This window comes from Fulmarus glacialis, unplaced genomic scaffold (assembly GCF_000690835.1).
Source record: "Fulmarus glacialis isolate BGI_N327 unplaced genomic scaffold, ASM69083v1 scaffold30402, whole genome shotgun sequence".
NCBI classification, from domain to species: Eukaryota; Metazoa; Chordata; class Aves; order Procellariiformes; family Procellariidae; genus Fulmarus; species Fulmarus glacialis.
This window is the reverse complement of record NW_009200256.1, coordinates 6,879-20,761: the sequence shown is the minus strand read 5'-3', so window position 1 is coordinate 20,761 and position 13,883 is coordinate 6,879. Positions and strand designations below refer to the sequence as shown.

The 13,883-nt window shown below is 38.9% G+C and overlaps 1 protein-coding gene across 1 annotated transcript in view; it reads right to left on the bottom strand.

Annotated features, from left to right (window-relative positions):
- RASGRP3 (RAS guanyl releasing protein 3 (calcium and DAG-regulated)) overlaps positions 1–13,644 on the bottom strand; it is a 30,684-nt gene extending 17,040 nt beyond the window's left edge. The window contains exons 1-8 of the mRNA XM_009573549.1: positions 13,575–13,644; positions 11,959–12,061; positions 11,247–11,311; positions 10,021–10,150; positions 8,591–8,738; positions 6,044–6,217; positions 5,547–5,663; positions 4,968–5,243 (exon numbers count right to left, since the gene is read on the bottom strand). Of these exons, the coding sequence (XP_009571844.1) occupies positions 4,968–5,243; positions 5,547–5,663; positions 6,044–6,217; positions 8,591–8,738; positions 10,021–10,150; positions 11,247–11,311; positions 11,959–12,061; positions 13,575–13,644 (1,083 nt within the window). The remainder of the gene's footprint in view (positions 1–4,967; positions 5,244–5,546; positions 5,664–6,043; positions 6,218–8,590; positions 8,739–10,020; positions 10,151–11,246; positions 11,312–11,958; positions 12,062–13,574) is intronic.
- Between the last annotated feature and the right edge of the window lie 239 nt (positions 13,645–13,883).

Here is a 13,883-nt window from a genome sequence, read left to right as displayed (position 1 = left end):
TATAAAATAAGGAGAACTCAGTTGGAGCACGTGATATTATCAGGTCAGGCTGGGACTGACAGCAGAATTGCTAGTTCAGAAGGCCTTGCCCTGTTCCTACTAAAGAGCACACTTTTCTCAGCAGGCCAGATGAGCAGGGTGTGGATTTGGGGATGGAAATGCATCAGTATTTACTGAGCAAGTTTGTATCTCCCCCTCCCTGAATTATCTGACCTTATAAGCAGCAGTTATAACTTCATTAAGCACAATGTGTAAGCACAAGTGGACAAGGTATTGTCTAGTACAGAAGTTTCAAATACTAGCAAAAAAATTACAAGCATGATGACTATGCAGTTATATAAGCTCTCATTTTATATTTTATTTATAGTTTTGCTCTGATGGATAAAGTGTAATAAGAGTTTTCCTAGGACAACCTTTACAGCGGGTGGCAGTTTCCATTCTAATTTGACTTTCATTGCTGTCCTATTTTTCCAAGCATTTGGGGGGGGGATTGAGGAGGGTGGGGGACTGATCAGAAAGGCACAACTATTTTTTTGTAAGTGGAACTTACTGAACACAAGTTAGGGAGGGTGACTTTCAATTTGATTGTTTAGATATTTCTCATTCTCTTCACTAGACTGTACAAATGACTGGGACTTTCCAGTTATTTGCATACAGTCTCAGAACAGGTTAGACAAATAGCTGTTGAGACCTAAAAATAGTGGGGGAAAAATGGTGGCACCAAATAAGTTCTAACGCAGTTAGTATAAATGCACTGTAGACGAGAGACTGAGATCCACTTCCAATCCACAGAAAGTGATGAAACATTTACCCACAGGCTTTTATTCACATTGTGAAATAAAACCAATGTGGAAATACTGCACAGCAGGTAAGGAAATCCCTTAAGCATCCTTACCAAATGTAAGTTTTCTAATGATGAAAGTGTCGTTAGAGCTATTATTCCTCTCTGGTGCACTGCAAGCTTGTGCTTAGGTCCTCTTTTACTACTTCTACTTAGCTCCAGGTTTCGGATGCCAGGGACTGGTACAGAAGCAGGTATAGAGTCAGTGGAGATGGACCGAGTGTGGCCAATAAGGCAGGAAAGGAGGAAGAACCACACAGGCTAAGAGCAAGCATGCACTAAGAAGTGAGTCTGTCTTTGTGTAACACACTCTGGCTCACCAGCAGCTGGGTCGTGGCACATTTATGTCTCTTGCCCATATAACTTGGACTCATTTACACATGACAAGGGAGCACTTGCACCACTAGAGCTCCCTCTCAGCTTTTGAAGTCTCCTAGGCAGGTAAACCTGGCATTTGTCTCACTGCCCTCCATACAGCAAACCTTTGCCTTATTTGTGGCATGTTAACTTCCATGCAAAATATTGGCTTCTTTCGGCTTCTTGTTTAAAGCTAAAATTTGGTGAGCTAGAAGCTTTTATGCTGACAATAAGATGGGGCAGGGTAAGCAGACTTCTAAGTTTGTGTGCAAACGTTTAAGGCAAAAAAGAGACCAACTTTCCAGAATGCTGATCATTCAGCAGCTACCACTGAAGCCAGAGGGTCCTCTTGTTCCCTGTTCGCCCTTTTGATCTATATGCACAATAGCATCTGAAAAATGCCCGTAAGACCCTTGACCACGTGGCCTGAAGTTTACTACCAAGGCCTTGCCCCTGATTTTAAGCCAAGCTCTCACTTCATAGCTCTTAACACAGTCTCCCCAAACGTCACCATTTCCAAGCCACTTGAAAAGTATCAGCTCCCCCAGAGCGGATGGGGCTCCACCGAGGAAAAGAAAAACCAGGGCAAATTCCCACATGTCCATGAAATACCCATTTTATCTTTTTGTGCAAGTTGTTGGACTAGCAAACCAGCACCCAGTGATTTACTTGTCAGGCAAGCACAGGCCAGGCTGTTAGCACTTGCTAAGTGTGGTGTAAAAGGCAACACTGCAAGGGATGGAGGCCAGGCAAGAGATTCACACATTGCTTATCAGGACAAGACACCTACTAAAAGCTTGCCCGGGTAGAAGCGGCTTAATGGGAAAACAGCAGAAGTGAACAAATAGTTGGGTCAGCTGATTCACACGCAAATGAAAAGCACTCTACACGTCTATACACATTTACTAGTTTTGAAAGGGAGTTTCTCTAAGTAAGTTAAAGATGAGAAAGATTTTTACAGTTTACATTAGAGAGGGAAGACCTAGCAATAAACAGAATAGTTATTTCTGCAGGCTCTGAAAACATGATGATTTTGGCAGCAAGGGAGGCTAAATCTGCTAAAAGACCATTTGCACATAGCAAGGTCAACTATTTTTAGTCAGCAGTTCTTGTCAGCTTTGGGCTGCAATCCTAGCTTTTCTTCTCTTTCTCTGACCCCAGCCTATAATTTAAAACTTTCTGATTAACAAAAAGATTGACAGAAACATTTCATCTACTATATAAGTTCATTATGACTGTTTAAGAGACCACTGTAAAAAAAATTATTGTATTCATACGTACAGAGGAGGACAAAACCTACATACTGGAAGAAAAATGAGAATATGCATATTATGACATGTACCAAAATTCCGGTCCAGGAACTTTTTGTAGAAATTTGGGTTTTTTCCTTTCCAGGGGTCACCATCTTAAATTAAAATTCCCACACTACCAAACGTACTTGACCCATAACTACAGTTCCAGTGACTACTATGAAACAGAATTATCCTGGAAAGGTTTTAGGTTACCTACAGCTGTCTACCTAGGATACCCATGTCTGTCTCCATCATTACTAAAAGGTACCACCGTGGAATCATGCTAACAGGTAAAAAGCAGCACAAGTTAATTTTAACTCATGATCAGGTCTGGAATCAACACTGCAGCATGCAGCTTCATTTATTTACAATCAGATTAGCTCAACTGTAACCAAAGTCAGCAGAGTTATATTGGGAATGAATACATCAGAGCATCATAAGTGAAAAAGTACCCATCATGTACTCAATTACTTCTCCTGGTAAATGAAATATACTGAATTAGATATGAAAATATAAATAAAATCCCTATAATTTGCTGAAAACAAACAAACAAAAGGAATTTTTTTTTTTTAAAAAGGAAAAACAGCTACACTATATAAACTCAGGTTGATACAATGATGGATATGAACCTGCAAGGTCTTAGAAAAATCTGAAGCTTTCTGCTCCTTTTGGAAAGCAGGCTGTCACGCAAAAGAGAGAAGAACAGCTAATGAAAATGTCAGCAGCAGTTCAGCTTCCATCTCTCACTTCACATTGTCTGATTTCTGCCCTTTTGGGCTCAGTTTCTTATTGCTCCGTTCCCTAAAGCCTGAGGTTCCACTTCCCCCTACTCACAGCCAAGCTTGTAAGAAACTGTGAACTTTCTGGGAAAGAGCTCCAAGCTCAGGCTCGTATTTGTCAGCCTCCATAGCGTACCTGATCAGTCCCAGCACAAATCCATCACAAACTACAATCTCTGCTTACTTTCTAGATATGCACATTTTTGAGCATTTTAAAGTAAAGCATGAAAGGAAAAAAATGCAAGGCTCCTGACCAATAGCCCTCCAGTTAATGCATTTACCTAGAATAAGCGTCACCTCAAGTCTTGTGACCTGACTGAGGAAAAACTGGAATTTGGTTTCCACCTCCTCATGGAGTGGGAGACAATGCTGAGACATTGCCTGTTCTGGACACAGCTATTCAGAGATAGTCAAATTCTTTCCCTGGCTTTTGATCTATTTTTTTTTCTGTCATCTAAAAGAGAAAAAAGAAATTTGGACGAAAACATGGTCTCAGGAAGTTCATGCTACCCAACAAAATGAACACTGGAAAAATTCTCAAATTTGTCCTATTTACACACAGACCTTGTTTACTTTTAAGTTTATTTTTAAAAGAATTCTATTGATAGAAGGAGAGCAAGGATATTCTCTTTCAGATCTGAAAGACAAAGTTAAATAACAAGAACAGAAACAGCATAAAATGATTACAAACTAAGAAAGTCCTTTACCTAACATGACATGTTTCAGACTACTCTCAGGTGAGTAGGTGACTTTTATTTTCTTGCAACATCAACTGTTTTATAACAAACAACATGCCTTTTTTTCAAGTTTCACGGGTTCTATCTTTAATTCCAAGATACTGGGTTTTGCCCATGACCTGAACAAAATGTGGTGCTGGGTCAAACACTGCTGCAGTTGAGATCAGTGCTAAAACGACTACATTTCAATGGAAACAGGATTTGGCCTGATGGTTCAGGCTTCACACTTCCGTATGTTTTGAAATAAAGTGTAGTATTTATTAAAACGACATTTATTGTCTACGTATCAAAAAGGGGACTGAAAAAGAACTCCTTTTAGCATTGTCAGTTGCAGTTTTTTAAAAAAAAAAAGTTCTATTCAGTCTTTTTGAAATCTCACTTTGGTTTGAAATGGGACATTCAAATCCTTATCTGTAATTTGTGTGTAAGTTTCAAACACCCCCAAATGCAGCCACTGCCAAGGGGGAAGGAGAGGGGAAAGAGCAGGGGTTGCAGGAGCTGTTTAACACCCCTGCATTTTTATTTACTGAATAGGAAGAGTACTGTGTCTCACACAAAGCACAGGGGAGCAAGAACAGAGTGATGCCCAAGCTGGAATTTCACTTGAGTGTCTGTATCAACACGTCACCAGATCTTTGCGCAGGAGACATAGGCCTCAATTCAAAGTAGTGAGAACTTAGTTCTCCTAACACAAATACAGCCCTCTTTCTGTCATTCTTAAAATAATTAATTGATAACAATCCTGTTGCTGCCTCCAGCCACCACATACTACCACAATGAAACTCTCTTTGACTTTATTCACACCTCATGTGTGAATAACATTGTTTCTGTTTCGTATTCTCTCCCTTTTCTTTTACAAAACTGGGATAAAAATGTGCACTTATCTCTATAGATATGAATATGCCTACTGACATTCAACATCTGAATAACAGAAGTGAATTGAAACATTCTCAATACTTACGGTTAGCAGGTTAATTAAATCCATATTAGGCTCTAAATGATGAGAGGCAGTTTGCAGGGAAACCAATTCACTCAAGGTGATGGAAAGCTGCTGCATTTTCACTATGTTAACTTTGTTCTCATCTGTCCAGTCAGGAAAAATGACATGGACAGCAATCAAGTCTTTCAAATGAACTCCTAAAATAGGAATTTTGAAGCCAACACAGTCAGCAAAAGCCTTGCGGTAGTTGCAGTAGTTTCCATTGGAAGAGACCAGCTCTGTCATTTCGTTCCAGTCCTACAAATAGCCAGAGAAGCAAGTCTCTATGAAAGCATTCATAGCATTCCCTTAACCCGTTTTAAATGAGCACAACTCATGTCAGGGTGTCGACAGTGTTAATTTCCTCTCTGGCACAGGCAATCAAGCAGAGGATCTCCGTCTGATCCTTCTCCACCGAGAGGAATGCAACCAAAGTGCCTTTTAGGATGCCCTGCCATGATCCAAGTATTGTGCTAGTGAGACACCTGCACTGCAGAACCCATCAGACCTCAAAGAGGTGATGTTCTGCTCAATATGTCTATATTCTGAAGTCCACCATACCTTTGTGACTTCTGAAGACAGATGAGAATGAGTTTCTTTCAGGCGAGAAATAGAGCTGTGGCTTAGACCTCCTACAACGGCCATCAGTGTGTTGAAGTTCTGGAGGTGAAGGAGCTTCTGCAGGAGAAATTGATCATGCATAATTAAAAATCAAGGGAATACATATAGCAGCTACCCAGTGTCACAGACGACAAGCTAAAGGAGACAACCTATCACTGCTAAAGCAGAAATCGCTAAACCAGGGGATGTTACAGAAAGGTTCAGCATTTCACGAAACACACAATAGTGACAGTTGTCAACTAGAATACAACAAAGAAAAATTATTTTATAGTTATGTCTGCTAGTTAAAAATGCAGACATACCGCACCAGAACAAACAACGTGGAGGCTATTCACGGAGGAAACCGGACAAAGAGTATCCCGTTCATTTGTTTACTGCAATCTCTATTTATATTATTGCTTTATACTGGAAGGAAAAGACTCATATGCAAGACCTACCTGTGCAACATTGATAAACTTTGTGATTACTTCTGCCCTTTGCTGGGGTGTTGGTTTGCTGAGAACCATGAGCTGGACCCATTTGGAGATACCATTAAATAAAGCAATAGATCTCTCCAGAGTAGGATTGTTCTCCAAGCAACCATGGATCACATAGCTTTGGTAGTCTGTGAACTAGCAGAGGAAAGGCATTTTCAGTAAAACGGTGGACAACTTAAGAACCAAATTGAAACGTTGAGCATTTTTTCTTTTTAAAGCTTCTCTTGGTTAGAAAGTGACCAGACTGAGGGTTAGCAGACTGCTGCACATCAGTTCTTTCTTAATTTTTTTTTGTTGTTGGTTTTGGTTTTTTTCTACTTAAATGTCAACTTAAAACTTTAGTGTTTGTGTGTCAGGTAATACAGGAGCCTGCATGATAAGCATGATTACTACTGCCATGGAATTATCTTTCCCATAATTTACTCAACGTTTACAACATTTTATTCTGTGTAGTTGTCCTTGACATCCTCATGGCATGATACTCTATAGGAATTGCCTAGTGCTACAAGCAAGAAGCATATAAATAATAGCTTTCATCCCACTCCAATATCCTGACCAACTCCATTGTTGATGTAAAGAGGGAAATCTTGGCCCCACTGAAATCAATAGGAGCTCTGTCACTCTTCACAGGACTTGAACTGCATCCCAAGAAGCTAACTATGCACCCATTTTCTTCCTCCTATGTAAAAAAAATTCTGTTGCACAAGGAGCTACTTCTGATAAATCTTTCTCCTTGTGATGTTATTGTTCAGTCCCTGTGTGTTCCTGGACATGGTTCTACATGGGAGAGCTACAGCTCCCAAGAATTAGATTTCCTTAAATGTTTGGAAAACATTTTTCAGCTGTCCCTTAAAGACAGATTTTTTAGAAGCTTGTAACATAACTTTAGCTTGTGTGGGGAGTTGCTTACAATGCCAGCCCACATGGGCTTCTTGGTCTTAGCTGATCAAAAATTGCCTGCTAGAAGACCATACGTTGGTATGTACTCTTACACAGCAGATGCTCGTCTCAGAGGTGCAGATAAACAGTATTTCAGTGTTCAGACACTTTTAAATGTTTTCTGTTATAGTTAACACTGCCCTTCCTTCTCCCCCACATTTTTTTTAAATAGGTAAAACCAAAGACAGGAATCAGACTAATCACCTTCTACAATTACAAGTACAATTACAAGTAGTACAAGATTAATTAACTCTAACTGGTTGCAGAGAAACATCCGAGATGATAGAAAAATTCAACCCAAAGAATTAACAGACAAATTAGAAACAATAAGGAAAAAAGAAAATTCATTGCAGGTCTGAGTTTTCTTTCTGGAATTCCTAAAGGAATTAAAATATATCTTAAGTCTAGTTAGAAATCCATGTCTTTTTTCTTATCCCTTCCTCCTTCTTTGAGGTCAGCATTGCACAGATCACAGTAGGGTGTTTGATTTGAAGTCTAGAGTAATAAACCTTTGAACATTATTAAATGACGTCAAAAGCAATTCTATTTAGACTGGTCTCAGCTCCTCATTGATCTCTTTTTCCTTCCTCTCTTGAAATAAACAAAAAAACTCACATATTTTTATTATTTTTGGAGTTTGATGACTTTCATGCTCCTAAACACTTTTTAAAAAGTCTCGTTTTTTGGCTGAAGAGAACATGTCTTCTTGAGAACTTCCTGCTTCCATTTGCCACCAGATACAGTGTCATCATGTGACCTTTTCATATGGGTATTTGCCAGCAGAAATCAGCATTTCTTTTGGCATTTGGGTTACTCATTTGTTTTGCTTTAGCTTCTACTTCAATTTTCATCCATTTTTGCCTCTTGTTCATGTACAATCCTGCGTGAAAAGAAGCAACTGTATCTGAATTTTCCTCAGTGCCAATATGGGAGAAGGAGGAAAGACAAGCTGTGCAGTCTCTGTTCTTGCAGGTTTTCAAGACCCAACTGGCTAAGCCCCTGAGGAACACTATCTATCTCAGAGCTGACCCTGCTTTAGGCGGGGGGTTGGCCTAGAGGCCTCCTGAGATCCCTTCCAACCTGAATTATATTCTGATCCTAAGTTGGCAAATGAAAGGACAGTTTCTGAAGAAGCGGTTGGGAGTGAACGGAGACTACAGAAGGACTACATATATTTCAGTCTCGTCAGAATTTATTCATTGCAAAGACTCTGATGTTTCCTTAAAAGTAATCAACTATTTTCCTCAGTGGGAAAAAAAAAAAAAACACCTGAAGATTTTGAACAATAATATTAGTTTAATCAATTGCTGCAACACATAGCTGCAGTAGCTTTTAGCAGTAATTTTTGCCCAGAATTTCTCCACAAAATTAACTTCTGTCACTAAAAGCATCAGTCATGAAAAAGATCAAGGAAGTGCTGGTGCAGCCATGGCTATGGACATCATATGAAGGATTATAAAGATTTACTATACTGAAATGTGAGGGAAAAAAGTCATAAATGTTAAACCGTGTGAACACTCTTTAAGGACAGGCTCCTAATTGCAAGTGACAAAGCTGTAAGCTTCTTACAGAGATTCTCCTAAAAGATTTATGCTCCAGAAAAGTGAGATGTTCAGCTAGCTCAATGGGCTCCAGATGGTCAAACAGCAGGCAGGCTTTTCCTTTCTTGGAAATTCTCTTCCTCTGTGTAACTCTTCTCATCCAGTCATAGGAAGGACTGCAACAGTAAAATAGGTATAATTCTCAATTCTGTTTGGGTATATGTGAGTGTAGCCCACAGTTTGCACATATAGTATGAAATTACGAAGAGGCAGACCATGAGCCTTCTGATCTGTGACATCCGGCACATAACAAACACTCAGAGTAAGACCCGTTCAGATGCATAACAGAAGATAAGAGTTTCGGAGGCGCTACTGCAAATGATAAATCATAGCAGGTTTCAGAACAAAAGGACAATGTACTCTTCTCTATGATACAGGAAGCCTTAATTAAAAAATGCTTTGGAAATACAAGAACAGGTCACACCAAATTCTGATACAGAATAAAAAAAGACTTGAATAATGTCAGGGATTAATTTTTATTCTGTCAGACCACAGGTCCATGAAATAACAGAACAACAGAAACAGTAAGTCAAACAGCTAACAAAACAGTAAGAAGTGGGTGGACAAAAAGGCAAATAATTTTCTTGCAAGCAATGGAATAATTCCTACCCATATACAGTAAAAGCACTTCCGAGAGCATAAAGAGGTTGCTAATGATATTTTAAAATGAAGATTTAAGAGGCAATATTCATGTGATTTCACTGGTACTGTTCTTGCAGGAAGTCTTGCAACCTTAGATTAGTAGTGCTGTCCTTCCAGGTTACTATGCCATTTTTAAATAAGGAAAAATCACTAGGCATATGCCATATTTTAAAAGAAAATCTACAATATCAGGTGAGATACAAGAGCCTGCCTGGTTTAGAAGGTAACTTACATTTCAGCGTGTCAAGGCAATAGTAGCATAATCATTTTGATGCAATAAAACTACAAATGTGAATGCTAAAGATTATCCAGTTAAATCATAGAAAAGTAGTACGCAGAAAGCCGTTAGAAAAAATTAACAGGTTACTGATGGGAGAACAAAAAAGCTTCCCTGAGAAAATGCAAGATTCACACAACATGCCAGTCACTGCATTGCTTGTCATTCTGTATGAAAAATTATACGAAAAAAGTAATATTAATCACTCAATTGGCACTAGCCTTGTCAGGAAAATTATTTCTTTCCCGTTTATATTAAAAACTTATACACATAGGAATCTTCTTGTTACTGTGACACTACAACTAGAATTTCAAATTTTTAGTAACTTCAAATTTAGAAGACAATATAATCTTTTTGTAACTGCGTTTTTCCTCTCTCGACATCAAGATGGCCCTTAATATTTTTATATTTTGCACAGAACTAGAATTCTGCTCTTACAGAGACAGAGGGAAAGATGTTGAAGCTCATAACATCCTTACATGCTGGAGATATCGATGAGATGGATGTGATCCTCATATCCGAGCTGGCTGGCTACTTCTCGAAACTCTTCAGTTAAACGAATCAGCCCAAGATCCAAGTTAAACTCCGCAGGAAATTCCAAAATCCAGTTGGTTCAGAGATGCCCAGGGATTCAGGTGTAACGTTCAGTGGCTGCATATATATACTCACACTTTATTCAATAGGACTTACAAATATTTCAGACCCCATGGCTTTTGGGCAGAGAGGGTGGACTACCCCAACTTGTTGCTGCTGTGATTATCTGTGACACTGAAGTGGCAAAAGCCACTTTATCATATAATTTCTTTTGGTTAACTCACCACAGCAGCACAGCAGCATTCTACCGAAATACGAAATTTAAGTGATGCCTCAGGTGTCACACACAAAAGACACACACATGTGTCCTGACTCACGCTTCCAGGACACCCAAATAACACTTGCACTTATCCCTTGTCTAAGTGAGACTTATTTGAGTAGCAGTTCTACCATGATAACCATGTAAATGAAATGTTTCCTCTGGTATTTAAGGGGGTATGGAAAAGGCTTTATCAGTCCTGCTTTCAATACCTCCCTCCCTTTCTTCACAGTGATATAACTCAGTCCAGAGGAAGAAAGAAAAAGTTTGAGGGAAGCAGGTTATATCCTGTTAGCTTAAAAATTCATGCTTTCTCTTTCACAGAGAGATGTTCCTACACAAGCACAGCCTAACACATGAAAGCTTTCCCACAGAAACAAGGTCAGAGACAGTTGGTGCAAGGATCAAAACATACTCGACCTGTAATAGCTTTGACATCACTAACACACTCCTGTTGTGCGTGAACTGAAGCCGACAGCCCAGAGACACTCTTCCTCTACCATACTAGATTACATCTTGAAGCAAAATGTGTCTCTCCTCTGTGTGGCACGGAACTAGTCTCCCCCTAAGAGATGTCACACTCAAACACCAGGTAAATCATAGCGCAAGTTTTCAATCAGCTTTTTAGGTCAATACAGTTAAGTGTCTTAAAGGCTGGATGGCTCAACGTAAACAATTGTTTTCAAAGCACAGAAATCACTCTTCACTATGGACTGGAGATCAAGTTAAAAAAAAAAAAAAAGAAAAGCTTTATATTTCCATGGTTTAGTTTTAATCTTTGCAAAAAGAAATTACATTGATACTCCTCACAGAAGCATAAAAACAAAATGCTGGAGGACCAGAAGCATGCTTACCTCATGAAATAGCAGATTTTTAATCTGAATTCATTGCAGTTCTCCCCATTGGCATCTCTATATGTAGGCTAGTTAAAGAAAGCTTTGTGTGCCTTGATTTAGTAATGCTGTTTTTATCTACAGAAGACTTTGACACTAGCCCAGCTGAATAACAAACAGTATCAAACTTTTCTTTTAGACATAACCACGGTATGCTCTGATATTTCATTCACTTTCACAGCATCTTAGGGGACACAGACCATTTCCTGGCTGCCACTTCGGTTTTTGCCCTAGCAAAAATGCATCTATTACAGTATTCTGAATATTCTGTTGAACCGTTTCTTGCCAGCTCTGATTAACCAAATACGATAATACTTCTGATTACTGAAGACTTTAAGAGGTATAAATGACATATAGGTGCTTAGCTACCACTGAAAGTTCATACTAGCCCAAGGCCAGCCAGCCATTACACGTTTAAAATGTTACCTTGGCAATATATTTCCACTTATTCAAAGTTAATTCAAAGTATGCCTCAGCAAACTTGTACAGATGGAGAAAGCCCACAACCAATAGCAGAACAAAGCTTACAGACTTCCACCTTTTAGGCTGAAAAAATCTCACCCCTAAACCTTGTTTGTCACTAATTAATTGACACATTTTTACATGCAGTCACAGAAACAATCTGCTTTTGACATAGTAATGTCAATTTGCAAGTCTTCCTGAAAGGATATGTGGACAGAAGCTTGCCAGCCAGCTCTGTGGAAGGCAGATACCACCGGTGCATTAAAAGAAAGGTTCTTGGCAAATGGCTGGAGCACCGATTTCCTTTGTCATCTGCAAAAGAGAAACAAGTGAGTTAACCACATTATTCATGGACAAGAGACAAGCTTTTGTTCTTCAAGTGGAGTCAGAGAAAAAAGATTGAAAGTAGAAATGTTGGAGCATATCTACCAAATAGGTAGGAAACAAAACCAAAGAACACAAATGCTACTTTAGTGATAACTACTGCGAGATTGTAGTGGTAGGTAAAAAAATAATCAGTGTAGATAACAGGCCACAGCTAGAAAAACGGGGTATGGACAGCACTATGCTAAACGTTCTACAAAGAGACTGCCAATAATCCAAAGAACAAACCCAAAACTATTCCACCAAAAGAGCAGGGAGATGATTTATGTACAACTACTTACAATATTTCTTTTAGCGCAGCTTTATAGCTTTATGCCAACAATTACATTGTTAGAAAAGGGATCTGCCTCAAGGAATTAAATTTCAAAGCAACACCTCACATCTGTGCCCAGGGTCCCATCTCCAGCTGCTGTACAGATCCTTGCGTCTTTGCAACATAGCCACTGAAACTACAGAAAGAGTTACTCCCTAGCACCCTGGCTGACCATCAATGTTCCTCAACATCTGCAACCTTAGATTATTTTCTGTCTGTCACTCTTTTAAAAGTCAGTAGTCGATATGCAGGAACAACACATGGACTACACTTGTCAAGAGAGTGTGTATACAAGGAAGAGAGGCATGATTTCTAACAGACAACAAGTATATGGGCTCTGCTACCTCCCATTAGGTATTTAGAACAACAGGTTTGATGATAGTCGTCTACAAACATGGATATATGGGGATGCACTACACTCAGTAGCAAGATCTGCCCCTTAATTATTTCATGTCTCTCACCTTTAGATACTTCTTTCTCTCCACAAGGGCAAAAAAAAAATCAATACCTCATTCCAATCAAAAGCTCTCCTGCATTTCAAGAGAATCTGAACGTAGCTTTGTAAATTAAGGCCCCATTTCAAAGCATTTAAGCCCATCCATGAACTCATCTGACTGCAATGTGACATATGTCATGATTAATGGTGTTATGGATCAAGGTCTATTTCATCACTTCTTTCCCTCAAACCTGGTACATTACATTTTAATAAGAGTAAAAAGATTACAGGAGCCTTAAGTCATATTTTTGCCAATTATTGCATGATGATTCGGAAAACCTTTCAAAAAAATGACTGGTCAGAAATGCAGCTGTGTAACCACTCAAGACAAAGATCAATGCCAGAAATAACTCCTTGAATAATTCAACTAAACGCTTGTCCTGGTGAAGGCCAGTGTTTTAAAAACCACTATACCCACCATTGTGCATTATCTGTATTAAGAAAATTTAATACAGTATGCATGTGATTAAAATTCTGGCTCGTGTGATTCTGGGCCAAAATGAAACATGGAAAATTTTACAGAACAGAAATGTTGTTTGCCAAGGAAAAGACTGGCTAAATCAGAGAACAGCAGGGGTTATATTATAAAATTAATTTCAAGAACAGCAAAGTCAAATATTGAAAAAGCGTACCAAACATTTCAATACAAGCGTTCAAAAGCTCATCTAATGTTGCAGCCTTCCCAAGTGTGTTTGACCCCATTGTCCTCTAATTGTTGTCAAAAAAAGAGAGACATTTTCACCAAGTAGAAGGATGCTTCTTCAGCTGCACAGCTTTTTCACTTTATTGTTGGTTGTGTTCTTAGCTGGACTTCAAGGAAAATCTGAAGAAAGTAAAAGAAATCATAACTATATGACTATGTAGAAAACTTATCAGGATGCAATGTTTACAGTTCAACTTATCTTTTCTATAAACTGTTTTTTCCCCACATGATACAGAGC